This window comes from Octopus sinensis, linkage group LG20, assembly GCF_006345805.1.
Source record: "Octopus sinensis linkage group LG20, ASM634580v1, whole genome shotgun sequence".
Lineage (NCBI taxonomy): Eukaryota > Metazoa > Mollusca > Cephalopoda > Octopoda > Octopodidae > Octopus > Octopus sinensis.
The window spans coordinates 7,069,880-7,091,437 of record NC_043016.1 but is presented as its reverse complement, the minus strand read 5'-3'; the positions used below and the strand labels follow the sequence as shown (position 1 = coordinate 7,091,437).

At 38.9% G+C, this 21,558-nt stretch overlaps 1 protein-coding gene across 1 annotated transcript in view; it reads right to left on the bottom strand.

The window, feature by feature from the left end:
• Nucleotides 1-21,558, bottom strand: part of LOC118767310 (polypeptide N-acetylgalactosaminyltransferase-like 6) — a 142,293-nt gene that overhangs the window by 103,796 nt on the left and 16,939 nt on the right. Inside the window, exon 2 of the mRNA XM_036511683.1 lies at nt 470-554. Within this exon, the coding sequence (XP_036367576.1) occupies nt 470-554 (85 nt within the window). The remainder of the gene's footprint in view (nt 1-469; nt 555-21,558) is intronic.

Genomic DNA, 21,558 nt, shown 5'->3' with positions numbered 1-21,558 from the left:
GATTTGCTCGACTAAAGGCAGTGCTCCAGCATGGCCACAGTCAAATGAGTGAACAAGTAAAGAGTAAAAAAGAAAAAAGAGTAAAATTACTGAAGATGGAGAGAATTTATATAACAAAATTGTATTGGCCCTCTCAGGACATCATTGGTCCTCAGCACATCATCAGTTATGCTTCAGTTTACATGTTTAACTCATGTTCTAAAACTAAATCTCGAACTTAGTACACAGAGAACTATCAATAAATTCTAGAACTGCTGGTTTATGGTAAAACAACAACAGGGAAAGATACATTATATAATGTTGCCAATGATTCGTTATGTCTGAATAAAGAATAAAAAATGGTCATAGCTGGAACATCTTTGATTACAAGGTTAAGCAAGGATTAAGGTTAAGCAATGGTTTAACAAACAGCAGCGATAGAATTTAAAAGACCTCTGCTGATGAGTGAGTGAGAAAGAGAAATACATACCTTTCCTACTTAGGTCTTCCTCAATTAGTTTGTAATTATGCCAATCATATTTACCATCCTTATCCACTTGGACAGCAATTAAATTCTTAAAAGAGAAAATAAAAAAAATTAAATACAAACACTGAAGTATTTGGTATAATATATATATATATATATATATATATATAGGGAGAGTTTACGAAAGAAACAAAAGACGAAGACAGGTGGTGTACAAAACAAACAGATGTATTAGTATAACGCTCAGGAATAGAAAAAGTCTTTTACATTTCGAGCCTATGCTCTTCTACAGAAAGGGACACAGAAAAAACAAGGAGAGAAAAAATGTGTGTAGTGGCTAACAATATATCATGGCATAAGAGCTTGTAGGTGTATCCCAAGTCCCAACAAACCACATCAAGTAGTAAGAGGTATCAAAGGTCACTTAAGGTAAGCAATCCCATTGTAATACCTATTTCTTTACTGCCCACAAGGGGCTAAACATAGAGGGGACAAACAAGGACAGACAGACGGATTAAGTCAACAATATCGACTCCAGTGCGTAACTGGTACTTATTTAATTGACCCCGAAAGGATGAAAGGCAAAGTCGACCCCGGCGGGATTTGAACTCAGAACGTAGCAGCAGACGAAATACTGCTAAGCATTTCACCCGGCGTGCTAACCACTCTGCCAGCTGCCCACTGTAATACCTCTGATGGCTAAATATGGGTTTGCTTCACTAGATTATGAATATTTTCAGTATAATAAATCCAAAACAATTACAAAGAGTATGGGACATCTTCAAATTTTTCCTTTAATTTAACAACATAATTAATTAGTTGAAATGACCGACACATGTTTCTGCTGCATAGAGTATGTACAGCTGCATATGCAACCCATGACGACCTGCTATGCACCTTCATTCTTGGTCCTTCCACAAGTGTGGTCCAAAGTGAACTAAGTTTATTTATGCATGGCTGCCTATTTCATTATCTTATTATGGTTTAAGACACAAAAGGAAAGTGCGGTGGAGATATCGAAGTTTGATACTGCTATAGAATATACTTTGCATCTGACCTCAAGTTAACCTTAGTCCCAGGATGGGACTGAGAGTTCTAAATATTGCATTTCTTTTTTTCTTCACCCTTTTCAAGCCTAGCCAGGTTCATGGGCCCGTTTTCCCAGTTTCTATGGCATATGTGTTTCCCCTAGCTGGATGGGATGCCAGTCCATCGCAGCATTACTCAAGAAACAGGAAGAAAGAGTGAGAGAAAGTTGGGGCGAAAGAGTACAACATATGATCTATTAGAATTTACACACCATAGAAAGAAGCCTCTTCACCCATTCTACACAGCATATTCCTTGGATAACGGAACAACAACTTTAACATCCAAGATGTATTTTTATTTTCATATTTCCCTTTATACTTTCTGTATCTCTCCCTTTCCAAAATAACTTTTTATATAACGAACTCTTCTAATCCCTTCTATTGAAACTCTCTTAACTCGTCTCTGATGATGAGATATCATTTATTTTCCTGAAACAGCTGTTAAGACCACTTTTCTCTTTATAAATGTCCTAGAAATATCACATTACCTTGGCCTTGTTATCTTATTTTATTTAACATATACACTCTCACACAAGACCTGCCTTAGACTCCTCACTCGTACTATTATTGGACTGAGAGTTTAACAGCGGTCCTTCTGTGCACTTACATAGCCACACCTGCCTTTTGGGTCTTCTGGACACCAAATCTTTTTGTGCATGTGCATGCATGTGTGTGTGTGTGTGTGTGTGTGTGTGTGTCTCTGTCTGTCTCTAACCATCACTTGACAACCAGTGTTTATGGCCCTGTAAATTAGCAGCTCAGCAAAAGAAACTGATAGAAGAAATACTAAAAAATAAGTCCTGGGATAGATTTGTTTGGCAAAAACCTATCAAGGGGCTGCACCAGCATAGTTGCAGTTAAATGAGTGAAACAAGTAAAAGATAAAAATATGTATATGTATAATGTGTGTATTAACATACACACACGCATAAATATATATACATTCATATATATATATATATATATATATATTTATTTGTGTGGAGGCGCAATGGCCCAGTGGTTAGGGCAGCGGACTCGCGGTTGTAGGATCGTGGTTAGGGCAGCGGACTCGTGTTTGTAGGATCGCGGTTTCCATTCCCAGAGCAGGCGTTGTGAGTGTTTATAGAGCGAAAACACCTAAAACTCCACGTGGCTCCGGCAGGGGGGGGGGGGGTGGCGATCCCCTGCAGTACTCTTTTGCTGCAACATTCTCTCACTCTTTCTTCTGTTGGCCTGCTCGCTTAGCCAGTGGGGTGGCGTCATTTGAAGACTAAAACAATGCAACGCGCATTGTGACCAGCGATGTGTAGCAAAATCTGATAGCCTGGTCGGTCACGGTGATCATGGTGATATATATATATATATATATATATATACACCCATAAACTTTCTATATATAAACATTTATTCAACCATTAAGTACTTGTAGAAAATAAATTTAATTAAATACACAAATATTTGGTATAAACTACATCCAACATATAGATGGCTGGATGGATCTAATAGACACACAGATAGATAGATAATTATAATTCTAGCTAATCACCTCATTAGCACATCGCGTCTGAAAACCTACAGGAGATATCAAGTGAAATTTCTAAGCGTTCGGTCTATTTACATATTGTGATATGCCCAAGTGAACTCATCCCAAAACATTCATTTGATTAATGGTGCCTTCAAATCATGACACCTGAGGAAGTGAATGGACTATAGAATTATTACATATTTCCATATAATATGACATGTATTAAATAACACTGTATGAAATAACATTGTATGAGATATGGTATAAGAATATTATCTGTTTATGGAAACAATTGTAATGTCAATTTGATTTCTCCTCTCATCATTTAAATTATTAATCTATATATATAAACAGCAAAACGTGTGTGTGTGTGTGTGTGTGTGTGCATGTCCTTTATACAAATCCACAATTTTTCAGTTAGAGGGCTCACACTTTCTATGGTCATTCAAAACCGTCCAAGGGTGGTCGTGCACATCTTTACATTTCCCCAGTCACCCCGCAAAGCCATTAAAAATCAAAAGAAGTTATTTTTTGTGAATTTTCTATCCAAAACCCAATCAAAATGCCCGAAACTTGATACGCCAATTGAATGCCAGCTAGCTGTATGTGATTGGTCAGAGATTTGGACAGTACTCGCGTGTAGGTGCGCACGCATGCAGCTGTATATGCATGCACTAGCACTATGACCCAGCATTGCCAGATCATAGTGCTAGTTCTATATATAATGAGTAAATACTACCATGCTTGGAACAGTTTGGCAACAGGAAGAACATCCAACCACAGGAAAATGTGCCTTAAAGAATTTTCTCTAACCTATACAAGCATGGAAAAATGGACATAAATATGATGAAAATGATAATGATGTTGATGATGATGGCAGCAGTGGTCTTGGTGGTGGTGGTGGTGGTGGTGGTGGTGGTGCTTATGTCTTGTGAAAACATTCATATATCCTGATGTGAAACTACTGTTTTATTGACATGATCTACATCTCCCAGCACTGGCGAATTAACCAAGTTTGTAAAATACATTGACCAGTTGCTGTCTGGTAAAGCATTCCCTAGCAATTCGTTGTCTGATTCCGATTGGGTGTTAGCTAAGACGGCACGTTTCTCTGTGAGCTGTTCTGGCCAGATGACAAGTATTATCTTTGGGAGGTGATGCTTTGTTATTTTGATAGGAAATTTTAAATCCACACCAAGGCTTCAAGCCAACGGCTGAGTTGAAATAGTAATCTTCACCTTGTTTTGTTATCCTATGTTATTTTGCTGTCAATCACAATTACAACACTGACATATGACCCCCACCCATGTGTGTGTGGGGGGGTCGTGTGTGTGTGTGGTGTGTGTATGTGGGCATGTGTGGTGTGTGTATGTGTGTTTGTGTGAGTATGTGTGTGGCCTGTGTGTGGTCTGTGTGTATGTTGTGTGTATGTGTGCGGTCTGTGTGTATGTTGTGAGTATGTGTGTGCATATGTGTGTGATTACATATGTATGTGTGTGTGTGTGTGTATTGTGGTGTGTGCACACAAGTGGATATAGATTTTTCCCTTCGCCTCATTTCTATTCTATCATTCTTTCATGCGCACCAGCATCACTACACATACAACAAAACATTTTTACCTCCTTTTTATCTAAACTTTACAAACCTTTTTGCACTCAAGTGCACATCTTGCAGCTATGTTGCACTGCCATTTTGTATACTAGTGTCATACAATCACCTTTCAATCTTTGTTAATAGCAGAGGTAATAAATGATAGTTCCTTGAAGTTTTTCCAACCCATTCCTTGGCTGGCTTGCGTGCCGGTGGCACGTTAAAAGCTCCAACCGATCGTGGCCGATGCCGGACCCCCCCTGGCACCTGTGCAGGTGGCACATAAAAAGCACCCACTACACTCGCGGAGTGGTTGGCATTAGGAAGGGCATCCAGCTGTAGAAACTCCGCCAGTTCAGACTGGAGCCTGGTGCAGCCGCCATGGCTTCCCAGACCCCGGTCGAACCGTCCAACCCGTGCTAGCGCGGAAAACGGACGTTAAACGATGATGATGATGATGATTCTCTCATTAACAGCTTTCAAAACAAAATACCTACTTCTACTACAAGTTTAGTCACATCTTCACTGTTTTAATGCCCTATTTTTCTATGATTGCATGTGTCGGACAGAATTTGTTATGGGAGATATTTTTATGTCCAGATGTCCTTCCAGTCACCAACAATCGGTTTTCTTGTTTCCAAGCAAGATAATATTTCCCTGTACCAGGGCATGTTTTCACAAAAGACTGGAAATAAACAACACTGCTTGTATGACAGTGACGTTCATTTCACAACCATCAGGTGATGCCAAAAAGCATGGACAAACACATATACAGAAACTGAAAGAAGCTCATTATACATATATATATATATATATATATATATATGTTCTTGAGAACACATTCTTCGTGGTAAATGATGAGTTTGACATCTATTTCTAGCATACAGGTTGTCCACTATTAGTGGTCATTCGTCTAAATTTTGTGTGTATATATATATATATAAATTAATAATAAATATTAGGGAATAAATCCAAACTTACAGGGAAAAATCAGATTTAGGATTGAATCCAATTTTCATCATCATCATCATCATCGTCGTTTAACGTCCGTTCTCCATGCTAGCATGGGTTGGACGGTTCGACCGGGGTTCTGGGAAGCCAGAAGGCTGCACCAGGCTCCAGTCTAATTTGGCAATGTTTCTACAGCTGGATGCCCTTCCTAACGCCAACCACTCCGTGAGTGTAGTGGGTGCTTTTTACGTGCCACCTGCACAGGTGCCAGGCGGGGCTGGCAACGGCCACGGTCAGATTGGTGTATTTTATGTGCCACCGGCACGGAAGCCAGTCGAGGCAGTGCTGGCATCGGCCACGAGTCGGATAGTGCTTTTTACGTACCACCAGACCAGGGATCCTGGCTGGTTCAATTCGATTTCGATTTCGCTTGCCCCAACATGTCTTCACAAGCAAAGGGGGTTGGCAAGGGTGCCTGTCGTACGGTCGCATTGGAGTATTTTACGTGCCACGGCCACGAGTCGGATAGTGCTTTTTACGTACCACCAGACCAGGGATCCTGGCTGTTCCAATTCGATTTCGATTTCGCTTGCCCCAACATGTCTTCACAAGCAAAGGGGGTTGGCATGGGTGCCTGTCGTACGGTCGCATTGGAGTATTTTACGTGCCACGGCCCCGAGTCGGATAGTGCTTTTTACGTACCACCAGGCCAGGGATCCTGGCTGGTTCAATTCGGTTTCGATTTCGATTTCGATTTCGCTTGCCCCAACATGTCTTCGCAAGCATGGGGGGTTGGATGGGTGTCTGTCGTCGGATGAGGTTCTATATCGACTTCGCTTGCCTCAACCGGTCTTTGTGTCCAGGGAGGAAAGGCATTCATAAGTGGGCTGGGCTCACTTGTCCTGCCTGGTCTTCTCACGTACAGAATATTTCCAAAGGTCTCGGTCTCTGGTCATTTCCTCAGTGAGGCCTAAAGTTCGAAGGTCGTGCTTCACCACCTCGTCCCAGGTTTTCCTGGGTCTACCTCTTCCACGGGTTCCCTCAACTGCTAGGGATTGGCACTTTCTCACACACCTATCTTCATCCATTCTCGCCACATGACCATACCAGCGCAATCGTCTCTCTTGCACACCACAACTGATGCTTCTTAGGTACAACATTTCTCTCAAGGTGCTAACGCTCTGTCGAGTATGTACACTGACATTACACATCCATCGGAGCATACTGGCTTCATTCCTCACGAGCTTACGCATGTCCTCAGCAGTCACAGCCCATGTTTCGCTGCCATGTAGCATGGCTGTTCGTACACACGCATCATACAGTCTGCCTTTTACTCTGAGCGAGAGGCCTTTAGTCACCAGCAGAGTAAGAGCTCCCTAAACTTTGCCCAGGCTATTCTTATTCTAGCAGTTACACTTTCAGCGCACCCACCCCCACTACTGACTTGGTCACCTAGATAACGGAAGCTATCAACTACTTCTAGTTTTTCCCCCTGGAAAGTGACGGAAGTTGTTTTCTGCAGATTTTCGGAGGTTAATGCTCCCGAGCATCTGCCACATACAAAAACTATCTTCCCAGTTAGCCTACCTTTGACATTGCTGCACCTCTTATGTGTCCATAGCTTACACTGGATACATCTTATAGAGTTTCTACCTACACCTTTTCTACAGATCGAGCAGGGCCATCTTCCTGAAGATATTTGTGGATTGTCTACCTTTCTACTTATTAGTACTTTGGTTTTAGCTAGGTTGACTCTAAGGCCCCTTGATTCTAAACCCTCCTTCCACACCTGGAACTTCTCCTCCAGTTCTGATAGTGACTCGGCAATAAGAGCAAGGTCGTCAGCGTAGAGGAGCTCCCAGGGACAGCCTGTCTTGAATTCCTCCGTAATTGCCTGGAGTACTATGATAAATAGGAGGGGGCTGAGTACTGAACCCTGGTGGACCCCAACCTCTACTTTGAATTCTTCTGTGTACATGTTGCCAACCCTAACCTTACTTACGGCATCTCTGTACATGGCTTGCACAGTCCTCACCAGCCATTCATCTATCCCTAGTTTCCTCATTGACCACCAGATAAGGGATCGGGGGACCCTATCAAAAGCTTTCTCCATGTCAACGAAAGCCAGGTACAGGGGCTTATCTTTGGCTAGGTATTTCTCCTGCAGCTGCCTTACCAGGAATATAGCATCAGTGGTACTTTTTCCTGGCACGAACCCAAACTGCATCTCATCTAAACTAACTCTTTATAGTAAAATATTATATTATATTAAATTAGAGACAAAACCACTATTAGGCAAATCATACAATGAAAAACTTAAGCCAATACATAAGATTATTTAATTTATATTATTTAAATATATAACAAAATTATTAAAAAAATATAATTAATTATATTTTTTTAATAATTTTGTTATATATTTAAATAATATAAATTAATCATATGTATTGGCTTAAGTTTTTCATTGTGATTTGCCTAATAGTGGTTTTGTCTCTAATTTAATATAATATATATATATATACATGGAGGCGCAATGGCCCAGTGGTTAGGGCAGCGGACTCACGGTCGTAGGATCGCGGTTTCGATTCCCAGAACAGGCGTTGTAAGTGTTTATTGAGTGAAAATACCCAAAGCTCCACAAGGCTCTGGCAGGGTGTGGTGGTGATCCCTGCTGTACTCTTTCACCACAACTTTCTCTCACTCTTTCTCCTGTAGGCCTGCTCGCTTAGCCATTGGGGTGACATCATTTGGAGCGCATTGTGACCAGCGATGTGTAGCAACATCTCATAGCCTGGTCAGTCACAGTGATCACGGTGATATAATACACACACAAATATGAATTAGAAGCAATGTATGTGCTTTGTTTATTTGCCAGTAGGTTGCAATTTGATGAGGTGGAGATGAGTCTCTTTCAAAGCATTGGGTGTTAAAAAAACCCTGAAGTCATAGACAGGTAAGACTACTTAGTCCAAGTCTCATTGTATAATTAGTGTATAATTAAATTAAATACGATTCTATATAATATTACTTGTTTCGCTATCATTCACAACTGATTATAAAAATGATAACTTGTGATGTCCTTTAGTTACCTGATGAATTCCAATGTTATGTAACCACACCTTGCAGTCAACTTACTTAGTTATTTTGGTCAACCTACTAAGTTTTTTCTTAAGTGGAAACTGTTAACAAATTTCAAATAGTTGCAGGTATGACTGTGTGGCAAGAAGCTTGCTTCTCAACCACATGGTCCAGGGTTCAATACCACTGCACAGCATCTTGGACAAGTATCTTCTACTATAGCCTCTGGCTGACCAAAGCCTTGTGAGTGGATTTGGTGGATGGAAACTGACAGAAGCCTGTCGTGTGTGTGTTAGTGTGCCTTTGTGGTGCTTATTCTATCAATCTCCTTCACACCTCTAGCCCTGTATGTGTGTATGAATAGAAAAGTAGTTGAAAATGAACTGGGATTCATTTAGATTTTTTTATGTTAAAACTTTAAAGACTTAACCAGTTTCACAGATTTCTCTGATTATCAAAAATTGAGATAAAAGGACATGGAACTGTGTTGCAACTGTCTTATTTCCGACCAGAGTTGTAAGATTCTCTTGTTTTTACAAAGAGAACATGACTCAAATTAGTAGCTGTTTTGGACATGATTTGATTGGATGAGTATGATCATGTAACTAGGTTTAGAAAGTTTTATAAGCTCCCCAACACATCCATTCTTTAATATCATGTGACAATATGTTTTATGTTTTAAGTTAGTTGTCATGGCTGAGCGAACGTGTTGAATGACACTCCCAAAGCTGCCACAGTTCAGTGAATTTGTTTAGTAGAGAATTAAATTTTATGCCTAGGTACACAGATACAAATTTAGGCTGACGTGGTTGAGAGAACATGTCTAGTGACAGTAAGCAATTAAAGCTCTCTAAATTTAATTTGGTAGACTGGACAAGAACTGTTCCTAAGTTGCCCAGTGACTAAAGGTAATCCAATGCATATTCAACTTCCTTTAGATACATCATCATCATTATTTAACATCCTTTGTCCATGCTGGTAGCATTAATGTTGCTTAGCACTGATGGAGGAAGTAAAACAATTGAAAGGTGCAGAAACCATTGTGAGCTTCAATTGACAGCTGATGAAGAAAATGTCATGCAGTGCCAGCTGCATATAAAATGGTGGTGGTGGTGGTGGTGGTAGTGGTAGTAGTCGTAGCAGCAGTAGTGGCAGCAGTAGTGGCAGCAGCAGTAGCAGTAGTAGTAGTAGTAGTAGTAGTAAGTACAACAACATTGTTGGGAAAGGTTAACATGATACAAAGTTGCTTGAATGTTCCAGAAATGATAATAATAATAATAATATCCAATAACATATGTTAAGAAAACAAATTAAGTTTTTAAGAACATTGAAGGCTAACCGCATATGTAATACTGCGTAAAATCTACTAACTACTTCATATTATTGACATTTTACAAACATTTACCATATTTGGCAATCTCATACCACATGTTAACGCACCGGGGAGCACAAAGTATATCAACATTAGATTGATCAGTCCCCTAGCACCACACAAAATAGACAATTAAAATAAAAACTGTATCATTCTATCCCAAGTTATTAACTTTGGAACAACATATTTTGAATTTTTTTTTTTTCACAAAATGTGTGCAAAATTCAACATAACAGAAACAAATAAACAGGCATATGATGAAAATAATCTCTCTATATATAAACGGCAAAATGTTTGTCTGTGTGTCTGTCCTTTATACAAATCCACAATTTTTCAGTTAGAGGGCTTGCACTTTCTATAGTCATTCAAAACCATCCAAGGGTGGTCGTGCACATCTTTACATTTCCCCAGTCACACCGCAAAGCCATTAAAAAATCAATAGAAGTGACTTTTTTGTGAATTTTCTATCCAAAACCCAATCAAAATGCCCAAAACTTGATACGCCAATTGAATGCCAGCTAGCTGTATATGCGCATGCACACAGCTGTATATGCATGCACTAGCATTATGACCCGGCAACACCGGGTCATAGTGCTTGTGAGTAAATATAAGGTTAAACTTTAGCCCTCAAGATTTTAAAAATCAAATAGAAAGGGTATAAATAGAAATGAGGGTAATATTTTTCTATACTACATGCATATTTTACAGCAACACTCTACCCATCATAAACAAAAACAGAACACTATATCTATATGATGTTGGGAAAGAAGAGAAGTCAGATGTAAACTGCATCAGAGGTTGCCATGATGCTATGTAACTCAGATACATTATCAAACCAAAATATAAAATTTCAAAGAAAGAATATACTATAAAAACACAAGTAACGATTACAAAATACTAACAACAATAATAAAAACACAGAGAATATAAACCATGCAAATAGGACTAACACATGGAAAAACTGATGAAGCAAAAAACAAAAAATGAGGATCTTTTCGGCTTGGACGGCAGTTTTTTAAAATAATTTCCACGTAACTAAACACTTTTAAACTTCGTATACTGGTAGAATGTGTTTATAAAACATCTTTTTCTCTTGGCTTTATTGAGAAAATTCTATGGTTTGTAAGATATTTGTTTTTTTTTTTCTTCAATTTCTGCAATTTCAACCAATCAATGACGTCCATTGAGGTAAAAAAAAAAACATTCTGTGCCGTATGAATATGTCCCTCGTTTAAGAAACAGATTGAGTTTATTTACGTTTGCGAAGAAAAAAAGATACCCTTCCCCCCACCCCTAACCCTAACCCTAAATCTAAAAGAGATTGAAATGCAATAGATCGATACTAGGGTCATAATTATGGGTGACAATTTCATATGACACCACTAGAAAAAATTGCCGTTCAAACCGAAAAGATCCAAAAAGGAGAAAGCCAAACTCTAAACCAAATCAGACCAACAACATCATAATCAGAACTGCACAAACAAAAATATTGATTAAAAGGAACATAGAAGACAGAAAATTTTAAAAGGTAGAAATCATGTCCTTGATACTATAGAACTGAGTATAACTCAAGAATTAAGAGAACTAGAAGATCATTCTATGGACCAACAAAAGCATTTCACAAGGATGGAATTTAACAACAAAACACACACACACACACACAACTTGGTTACCACATACTTAATTAAAGAAGATACAAATATCAATATTATCAGGCTAAATGAAATAAGCTCTACATTTAAAGGAAATTGGGTGCTCACTGTCTTGGAGCCGATCAATAGGAATATCAAAACCCAAATAAGCATGTAAAGCAAATACGCAGAGAAAGATAGAAAACATGATAAAGGATCTGATAATTGTAATGAAATCAATAAAGAAACAAACAAAATTATAAATATATAAAAGAGAGAGACAAATATATGAAAGAAATATGTTGTAAGAATTAACGATAATCAAGTAACACCTAAAACAAGAGACTCTTGCTAGATCACAAAGAATCCATCAGGATGGAAAACGTCCATGATTCTTTGAATGGAATAAAAACAGATCAGATCCAAACACAAAATGATTTTATCAAGAACTTGATAAAAATAAAATAGGAATTCGATGCAGTTCCAACAGCAAGAAGAAGGAGAAGAAATTTATGGCCATTGAAGGACTGTGAATGAGATTGCTGAAAATAATACCAGCATCTGAATAATCATCATCATCATTTAACGTCCACTTTCCATGCTAGCATGGGTTGGACGAATGACTGAGGTCTGGCGAACCAGACTCCAATCTGATCTGGCAGAGTTTCTACAGCTGGATGCCTTTCCTAATGCCACCTACTCCGAGAGTGTAGTGGGTGCTTTTACGTGCCACCGGCACGAGGGCCACTTAGGTGGTACTGGCAACGGCCAAGCCCAAATGGTGCTTTTTATGTGCCACCTGCACAGGAGCCAGTCCAGTGGCACTGGCAACGACCTCGCTTGAATGTTTCACGTGCCACCAGCACAAGTGCTAGTAAGGCGACGTGATAACGATCACACTCGAATGGTGTGTTTAACGTGCCACCGGCACTGACAATTAGTGAAAAGAACACAAACAGCAAGCATTATGAAAGTAGCAGGAAATAAGATTCCAAACTTTCGGTTAAAATCCATGAGCAAAAGATCTTTCTATGGACCAATGAAACCTTCTCGCAAGGATTAAAACTCAATGGTAAAACAGCAACAACTGAAATTTGGCTGCCACAGGCTTAATTAAAACAGATACAAATACCAATACTACCAAACTAAATTAAATAAACTCTGAAATCACAAAAGAGAAATCAATGCTCTTCTTTGATCCAATCAATAGAAACATCAAAACCCAAGCAAACAACATGTAAAGCAAGTATACAAGAAAAGATACAAGGTGTTAGCGGAAGTTCAATGAGACACCAAGAGAGCTATACTAACAACACACCTGACGGGCTCACTCATCCACAAGTCTTAAGAAATCACCAAAACCCCAGCAGTACAGACCTTTCGTAAAGGTCTGTGGTGCTGGAGTTTCAGTGATTTCTTAAACCTACAAAGCCTTAACAACACAAAAAAAATTAATTACATCAGATTAAATTATGAGCCTAATTTTTCTTATGAAAGGAAAAATTTTTGCAGCCAGAGTCAAAACAAACTCTAGTATATAACATATTTATTTTTATTGTTACTAAAAAGATGAAATGGAAAAATGGATCCTGAGCAAGATTATTATCTTGGCACAAAGAGAAGAATAAACTAAATATTTTATCAGATTTTCTTATTGTCAACAGTCAGCTATCAACATAAAATATATTTGTATTAATTATTCTGTTAACTGCGTGGGTATGGATGTGTGTATGCATGTATGCATGTATGGCTGTATGTGGATGTATATACATATTGTGTGTGTGTGTGTGTGTATATAAGGGCATATCATACCAACTATGAAATATGAATAAAATGACCTCAAATCAATAAGATTCACAAAGGTAATCTTTTGACAAGAATTTAACTTTTTTTGACCAGTCCTAAAAATATTCCATTTCTTTATTCCTGATAGTCTAATCTAGGGATGGGAAACTTTTCCTTAACTGGGAGCTGCATCATACCATTTCCAAGTGGAAGATGGCTGCTTGATAAAACACATTACTCTTTTACTTGTTTCAGTCATTTTACTGTGGCCAAGCTGGAGCACTGCCTTTAGTCTATATATATATATAGTGGCTAATACCATAGCGGATCTATTTTTAGCGCAAGAGTCGACCATATGGTGGTCACCCTCTTATATTTGTGTATATATATATATACTCTTTTACTCTTTTATTTGTTTCAGTCATTTGACTGTGGCCAAGCTGGAGCACCGCCTTTAGTCGAGCAAATCGATCCCAGGACTTATTCTCTGTAAGCCTAGTACTTATTCTATCGTTCTCTTTTGCCGAACCGCTAAGTTATAGGGACTAAAACACAACAGCATCGGTTGTCAAGCGATGTTGGGGTGACAAACACAGTCACACGAACATATACCCACACACACATACATACGACGGGCTTCTTTCAGTTTCCGTCTACCAAATCCACTCACAAGGCTTTGGTTGGCCCGAGCCTATAGTAGAAGACACTTGCCCAAGTTGCCACGCAGTGGGACTGAACCCGGAATCATGTGGTTGGTAAGCAAGCTACTTACCACACAGCCACCCCTACGCCTATATATATATATATGAAATAACTCTTGCACACTTTACAGTGAATTTTTTACTGTTCCTAATTTTATTTGTCTTAGTATGAAACTTTACATTAAGCTGGCATCTCCTTAATTATTTCATAATGGTAATAATGATGATTACTAGTGTAAATAGATTATAGTTTAAAATATTGAGGTATAAAAAGAAGAAGAAAACTCATTGATATTTTATTAAAGAACTAATTTCATTATCTGTATCAATGAAATTTTTGCATATTCACATTCTTTACCATATTTTCAATATCAGGTAGAATTTGAGATGCGGCTACTCTTAGTTTAGTGAGTCTTGATTTAGTTTTAGATTTAACATGTTTCATTCTTGAAAATAGTTGCTCACATAGATAAGTACTTCCAAAAATAGAAATAAAATTTCTTGCTTTTTTTAAGATCTGGGGATATTCTTCTCTTGGCAAAGACTTATACAACTCCAATAGAGATGTCTCTTTGAATCTCAGATGGAGACTGTTACTTCCTCAGAGCTCAAGTAATTCCATTTGAAGAATTTCAAATGGAGGCAACATCTTCTTCAAATCCTTAAATCCTTAAAAATGTTTTAGCCCGAAGGCCACGGCCATGCTGGGGCACCACCGCCGGAAGAAGAAACAATTGTGAAATAAGATTCTTGATGATTAAAGTTTTGAAATCTGTCAGAGAATTCCTTCTTGAGTGATTGGAGTTCATATGCAAAAGTAGAGAAATATGCTTGTCCATGCCATGCCAAGGTCGTAAAGTGGAAAACATTTCCATCTCTTAGTTGCCTCTCGCAAAGCTGAAGTTTGGTTTGAAACACCTTGACACGTTTATACATATCATGAACAAGTTGACCTCTACCCTGCAATTTCAAATTCAGTTCATTTAAATAGGATGTGAGGTCCATAAGGAAAGCTAAATCATGAACCCGGTCTTCCATTCAAAGTCTCTTAGCACATAGAATTGCTTCAGCATCCTACCCCTACTTATCCATTGTACCTCACAATAAATAGGCAAGGGTACTATACACTGCTGAAGGTGCAATGGCCCAGCGGTTAGGGCAGCAGGCTTGCAGTCATAGGATCGCAGTTTCAATTCCCAGACCGGACGTTGTGAGTGTTTATTGAGCGAAAACACTTAAAAACTCCATGAGGCTCCAGCAGGGGGTGGTGGCGATCCCTGCTGTACTCTTTCTTCTGTTGGCCTGTTCGCTTAGCCAGCGGGGTAGTGTCATTTAAAGGTTAAAACAATGCAAAGCGCATTGTGACCAGCGATGTGTAGCAACATCTGATGGCCTGGTCGGTCATGGTCACGGTCACGGTGACTATACTCTGCATCAATATCTTCTAGGAATCCTTTAAATTGTTGATGATTTAGGGCTCTTAACTTTATGAAGTTAACACATGACACAACAATGGACATGATACTTGGAAACTTCATAAATTCTGCTGAAGAATCATACAGTGAAATGCAATGATGCTGTTGGGTTCCTTGTACATTGAAATCTCTGCTTTTATTTTTGAAATGAATTCGAGAGAGAGAGAGAATGAGAGTGATGCTTTAAGACAGAGAGAGAGTATAACATGTACACTGTACAGTGAGAGAGAGAAGGAGGGAGGGATGACGAAATTAAATTCAAAATTAAAGCACAAGTTTAACCCTTTCGTTACTGTATTAATTTTGAGATGCTCTGTGTTTCTTTCAATCATTTTAAATATAACAAAGAATTGAGTAAAAGAACTTACTTATCATTAAACAAGTGTTAGGAACATAAATTGTGACCAAGGTTTGGTGGAAGGTTTTAATTCAGAAAATAAGACATTTGTACTCAGAGCCAGTTTCAGCCGGTTTCTGCCAGTTTGGTAACAAAAGGCTTAAGAGGTGAAGGACAATAAGGTCAATAATTGGAAACTCTGAGAAAAATGTTTTGCTTGTGAAAGTTAGTAACCCAGAAACTTTTTGAGGGCCGAATGCAGCCTGTGGTCCACGGGTTGCTCCTGCATGGTCTAATCTCTTCTCACTACCATTTGCAACTACTTTTTTGTCTTCTTACCTCCCACCCCTTTTTCTTTCCTTCTTTTTTTTTCCTTTTTTCTTCCTCTTTCCTTCTTCCTTCTTTTCAGACATGCTGTTGTATTTACTTTTTGTATTCTTTTAATATTTTTTATTCTCGTTTTTATATTCTTTCTTTTATTTCCTATTTTAATATTTTTTCTTTGTATACTTTTAAGAAAAAAATCTGTTGCTATGTGAACAACCTTCTAAATTTCAGTTTAAACTGGTTATCAAAAAGCTCAAAACTCATTAGAATAACTGGAAACATTATCATTGAAATAAAAATTATATCCAAAAAGCCAGCGCTACTCATTTTTTCAAATATACCACAATTTACCAAGAACAGGAGTGGCTGTGTGGTAAGTAGCTTGCTAACCAACCACATGGTTCCAGGTTCAGTCCCACTGCATGGCATCTTGGGCAAGTGTCTTCTACTATAGCCCCGGGCCGACCAATGCCTTGTGAGTGGATGTGGTAGACGGAAACTGAAAGAAGCCTGTCGTATATATGTATATGTATATGTATGTGTGTGTGTGTTTGTGTGCCTGTGTTTGTCCTCCTAGCATTGCTTGACAACCGATGCTGGTGTGTTTACATCGCCGTCACTTAGCGGTTCGGCAAAAGAGACCGATAGAATAAGTACTGGGCTTACAAAGAATAAGTCCCAGGGTCGATTTGCTCGACTAAAGGCGGTGCTCCAGCATGGCCGCAGTCAAATGACTGAAACAAGTAAAAGAGTAAAAGAGTAACCTCTTTTTATAATACTACTACTACTACACACACACACACACACACACACACATATATATAATACTACAACATATAAACAGCAGAAATATAACAAAAGATGTTACTCAGAGTTTCACGTTTCCGTTCATCGGACAGTTTTATTAGAATGGAACAGAAATGATGATATAATAATCAAACATAAAATAGTTTAAATGATACACTTTTGAAACTGGTATTGTTTCGTTGGTCCTTTCAACTAACGGTCTTAAGCATGCAATGAACAAAATTCAGTATAAATACACCTTGTAAAATTGAAGAAAACCTTAAATTGAAGGGAAGAGTCTAAATACATATACTCTTTTACTCTTCAACTTGTTTCAGTCATTTCACTGCGGCCATGCTGGAGCACCGCCTTTAGTCGAGCAAATCGATCCCGGGACTTATTCTTTGTAAGCCCAGTACTTATTCTATTGGTCTCTTTTGCCGAACTGCTAAGTGACGGGGACGTAAACACACCAGCATCGGTTGTCAAGCAATGCTAGGGGGACAAACACAGACACACAAACATACACACATATATATATATATACATATATACGACGGGCTTCTTATAGTTTCCGTCTACCAAATCCACTCACAAGGCTTTGGTCGGCCCGAGGCTATAATAGAAGACACTTGCCCAAGGTGCCATGCAGTGGGACTGAACCCGAAGCCATGTGGTTGGTAAACAAGCTACTTACCACACAGTCACTCCTGCGCCTATATGGTAAATAATTTTATACAAAATATAAATGAATTAATGCATTAACAGTTATATTAGCAGTTTTTTCGTCCAACCATGCCAGCATGGAAAACGGTCGTTAAACAATAATGATGATGATGATGATGATGATCCATTGAAAAATTAACGATTAAAAATGACAGATATTTTTCAGCAGCTTATACACATATTAAACCATCTATAATATACATATATACACTAAAATATACATTTGCATGTACATAGTTATATACATATATAGACATTTATAGGTGAGACATAAATATATACACAAATACACATATGTAAACACACATACACGTCGCATAAAATCTCTTGGAGTAAGCATATACGGATCAGTTGTTACTAAGAAAAGAGATGAGAAGCACATTAAGAGTTGGGATGAGGGAGAGAAAAAGGGGAAAAAAGGAAAAAGGGGAAAAAAGGGAAAAAAGGAAACTGCAAACTAGCGAGGGAAGGGAGAATGAGGTTGCTGTGTCAAGATGCCAAGGAATATCAAGTAGGAAAAAGAAAGGAGAGATGCTTCACGAATTGCGCTCAACGAAGGCACACAGAAAATAAAACTACATAGGTATATACACACGTAACTATAGATATGCATACAAATACATACATGTGGTTACATATATAAATATACACAAAATTTGTACGCTAATACATGCTCACATAAAAATAAGTATATACACGTACACATATACATCCATGTGCGTATGCTCTTTTACTCTTTTATTGTTTCAGTCATTTGACTGCGGCCACGCTGGAGCACCGCCTTTAGTCGAGCAAATCGACCCCAGGACTTATTCTTTGTAAGCCCAGTACTTATTCTATCGGTCTCTTTTGCCGAACCGCTAAGTGACGGGGTCGTAAACACACCAGCATCGGTTGTCAAGCAATGCTAGGGGGGACAAACACAGACACACAAACACACACACGCATATATATATATATGTATATATATATATATATATATATATACACATATATACGACAGGCTTCTTTCAGTTTCCGTCTACCAAATCCACTCACAAGGCTTTGGTCGGCCCGAGGCTATAGCAGAAGACACTTGCCCAAGATGCCACGCAGTGGGACTGAACCTGGAACCATGTGGTTGGTTAGCAAGCTACTTACCACACAGCCACTATTGCGTATGTAGATAAATATAAAATTACATACACTTACATGTACACGTACGGGCACATACGCATATATATGTACACCCACAAAATATACATACACATAAAAACAAATGTACAGTGACACATCTACATCATAACGTATATACACAAACAATTTCAAAAGCTGCTCGGTATATAAAATCAAAATACAGATAAAAAGGCATTTCAAAACGCAGCACCAAATAAGGAATCATCTACAAATTAAATGTAACAATTAAATAGGTTTGTAAAATTCAATATAATAAAATAAAATATTAAAAAAATAAAAATAAAAATAAAAACCTTGACTAAGGCTAAGCTTGAAAATCTTTATATATAAAAGTGAAGTTGTGTGTCTGTCTCCTACGATTTAGATTCCTAACTACTCCCACATTTTGTGGTGCAGTTTAACCAAAACCGGGTATCTTATAGTCGTGATTCATATCGAGCCCTTCTGGGTATTAGCACGCGTCTACGATGAGTCTACGATTTAAAAAAAAATTACCATCATTTTTTATCCATTTTAATGCATTTTTTCGCTATTATATAAGGGAAGTAACTCTCTAAAAATGTCTACGATGAGTCAACGATTTAAAAAAAATCTACCATCATTTGTTTTCTATTTTTAATGCATTCTTTTGCTATTTTTTGGCTATAACTCTCTAAAAATGCTTATATAGTTATTTCCCTTACAAACCCGAGCAACGCCGGGCGATACTGCTAGTAAGATATAAAACAGTCTAAGGTTTTCTTAAAGAATGAGTCAAAATATATTCAATATCGTTGCAATGCGAAACAACCATATATTATTAGAATGACAAATTCAAAAGTAGCAGTTGAAAATAATTCAAAAGTCGAAACATACTGTCCATATGATATTTTGTCAGTTGATGTTTTAAATTTTGTTGTGTGCCTGCAGGATTTTAAAAGTTTGTGTCTCTGATTTAAAGTGCTTTTATCCTGGAACAAGATGAAAAATTTTTCCGAAAGGCATAAATTGCATCTTATGGGTCTTTTATGAGCTCCATTTCTGTAAGCTGATGCTTTGTCTAAGATTTTCCATGTTATATTGAAAGGATGGGTTTCATTTTCTTTTAATTCCCAGACTAGTTGCTGTCCTGTTTTCTGTGGCAAAAAAATCAGTTTTTGAAAGAATTTTCAGAAGCCCTGTGTGTTTTGTATTCTTGCAAACATGAATGGGTTATTCCTTGGCAATGTATAAGGATCCATTTCAGGAGCAATGGGTTATTTCACTTGGATGTTTAAAAATAAAATATATTAGTAATATGTAGTAGATATAAGAATCCCTTCTGGGGGCCCTATTATCGATTTTTTTCCAACAATCTAAGTATGTGACTAGTTTTCTTGAAATGAGTTCTACTTACGTGTCAAGTTTCATCAAAATCAATAGAACGATGTAGGAGTTAGATAACAACACCACAAACAAACACACCCACACATATGTAGTAGATATGTATATGTACTTAGAATATATATATAATGATAAATCTCAGAGCGAGTTATAAACAGTAGCGGTAACACATCGTGACGCATATTTGCCATTTGAATGTCTATAGCCAGCTGGAGGAGATATCTTCCTGGGGCTACAAACTACAGCAGCATCACCCTTATGGGTTAGCCATATTCAAATGGCAAATATTGTGTCAATATATATATATATTAGATATATATATATATATATATATATCATCATCATCATCATCATCGTTTAGCGTCCGTTTTCCATGCTAGCATGGGTTGGACGGTCAACTGGGGTCTGTGAAGCTGGAAGGCTTCGTCAGGCCCAGTCGAATGGCAGTGTTTCTGTGTTTCTACGGCTGGAGCCCTTCCTAACACCAACCACTCCGCAGAGTGTAGTGGGTGTTTTTTACGTGCCACTGCACAGGTGCCAGACAGAGCTGGCGAACGGCCACGAACGGATGGTGCTTTAACGTGTCAACGGCACGGGGCAGGCGATGCTGGCAACGGACACGAACGGATGGTGCTTTTACGTGCCACCGACACGGGGCCAGACAGAGCTGGCAACCGGCTACGAACGGAGGGTGGGTGCTTTACGTGTCACCTGCACGGGGGCCAGACGAGGCTGGCAACGGACGCGAACGGATGGTGCTTTTACGTGCCACGAACGGTTGCCAGACAGAGCTGGCAAACGGCCACGAGCGGACGGTGCTTTTACGTGTCACCGGCACGGGGGCCAGCGAGGCTGGCACGGACACGGACGGATGGTGTTTTACGTGCCACCGACACGGGGCCAGACAGAGCTGGCAAACGGCCACGAACGGATGGTGCTTTTACGTGTCACCGGCACGGGGGCCAGCGAGGCTGGAAACGGACGCGAACAAGTGGTGTGCTTTTACGTGCTACCGACATGGTTGCCAGACAGACTGGCAAACAGCCACGAGCGGACGGTGCTTTTACGTGTCACCGGCACGGGGGCCAGCGAGGCTGGCAACGGACACGGACGGATGGTGCGTTTTTGCCACCGACAAGGGGCCAGACAGAGCTGGCAAACGGCCACGAATGGATGGTGCTTTTACGTGCCACCGACACG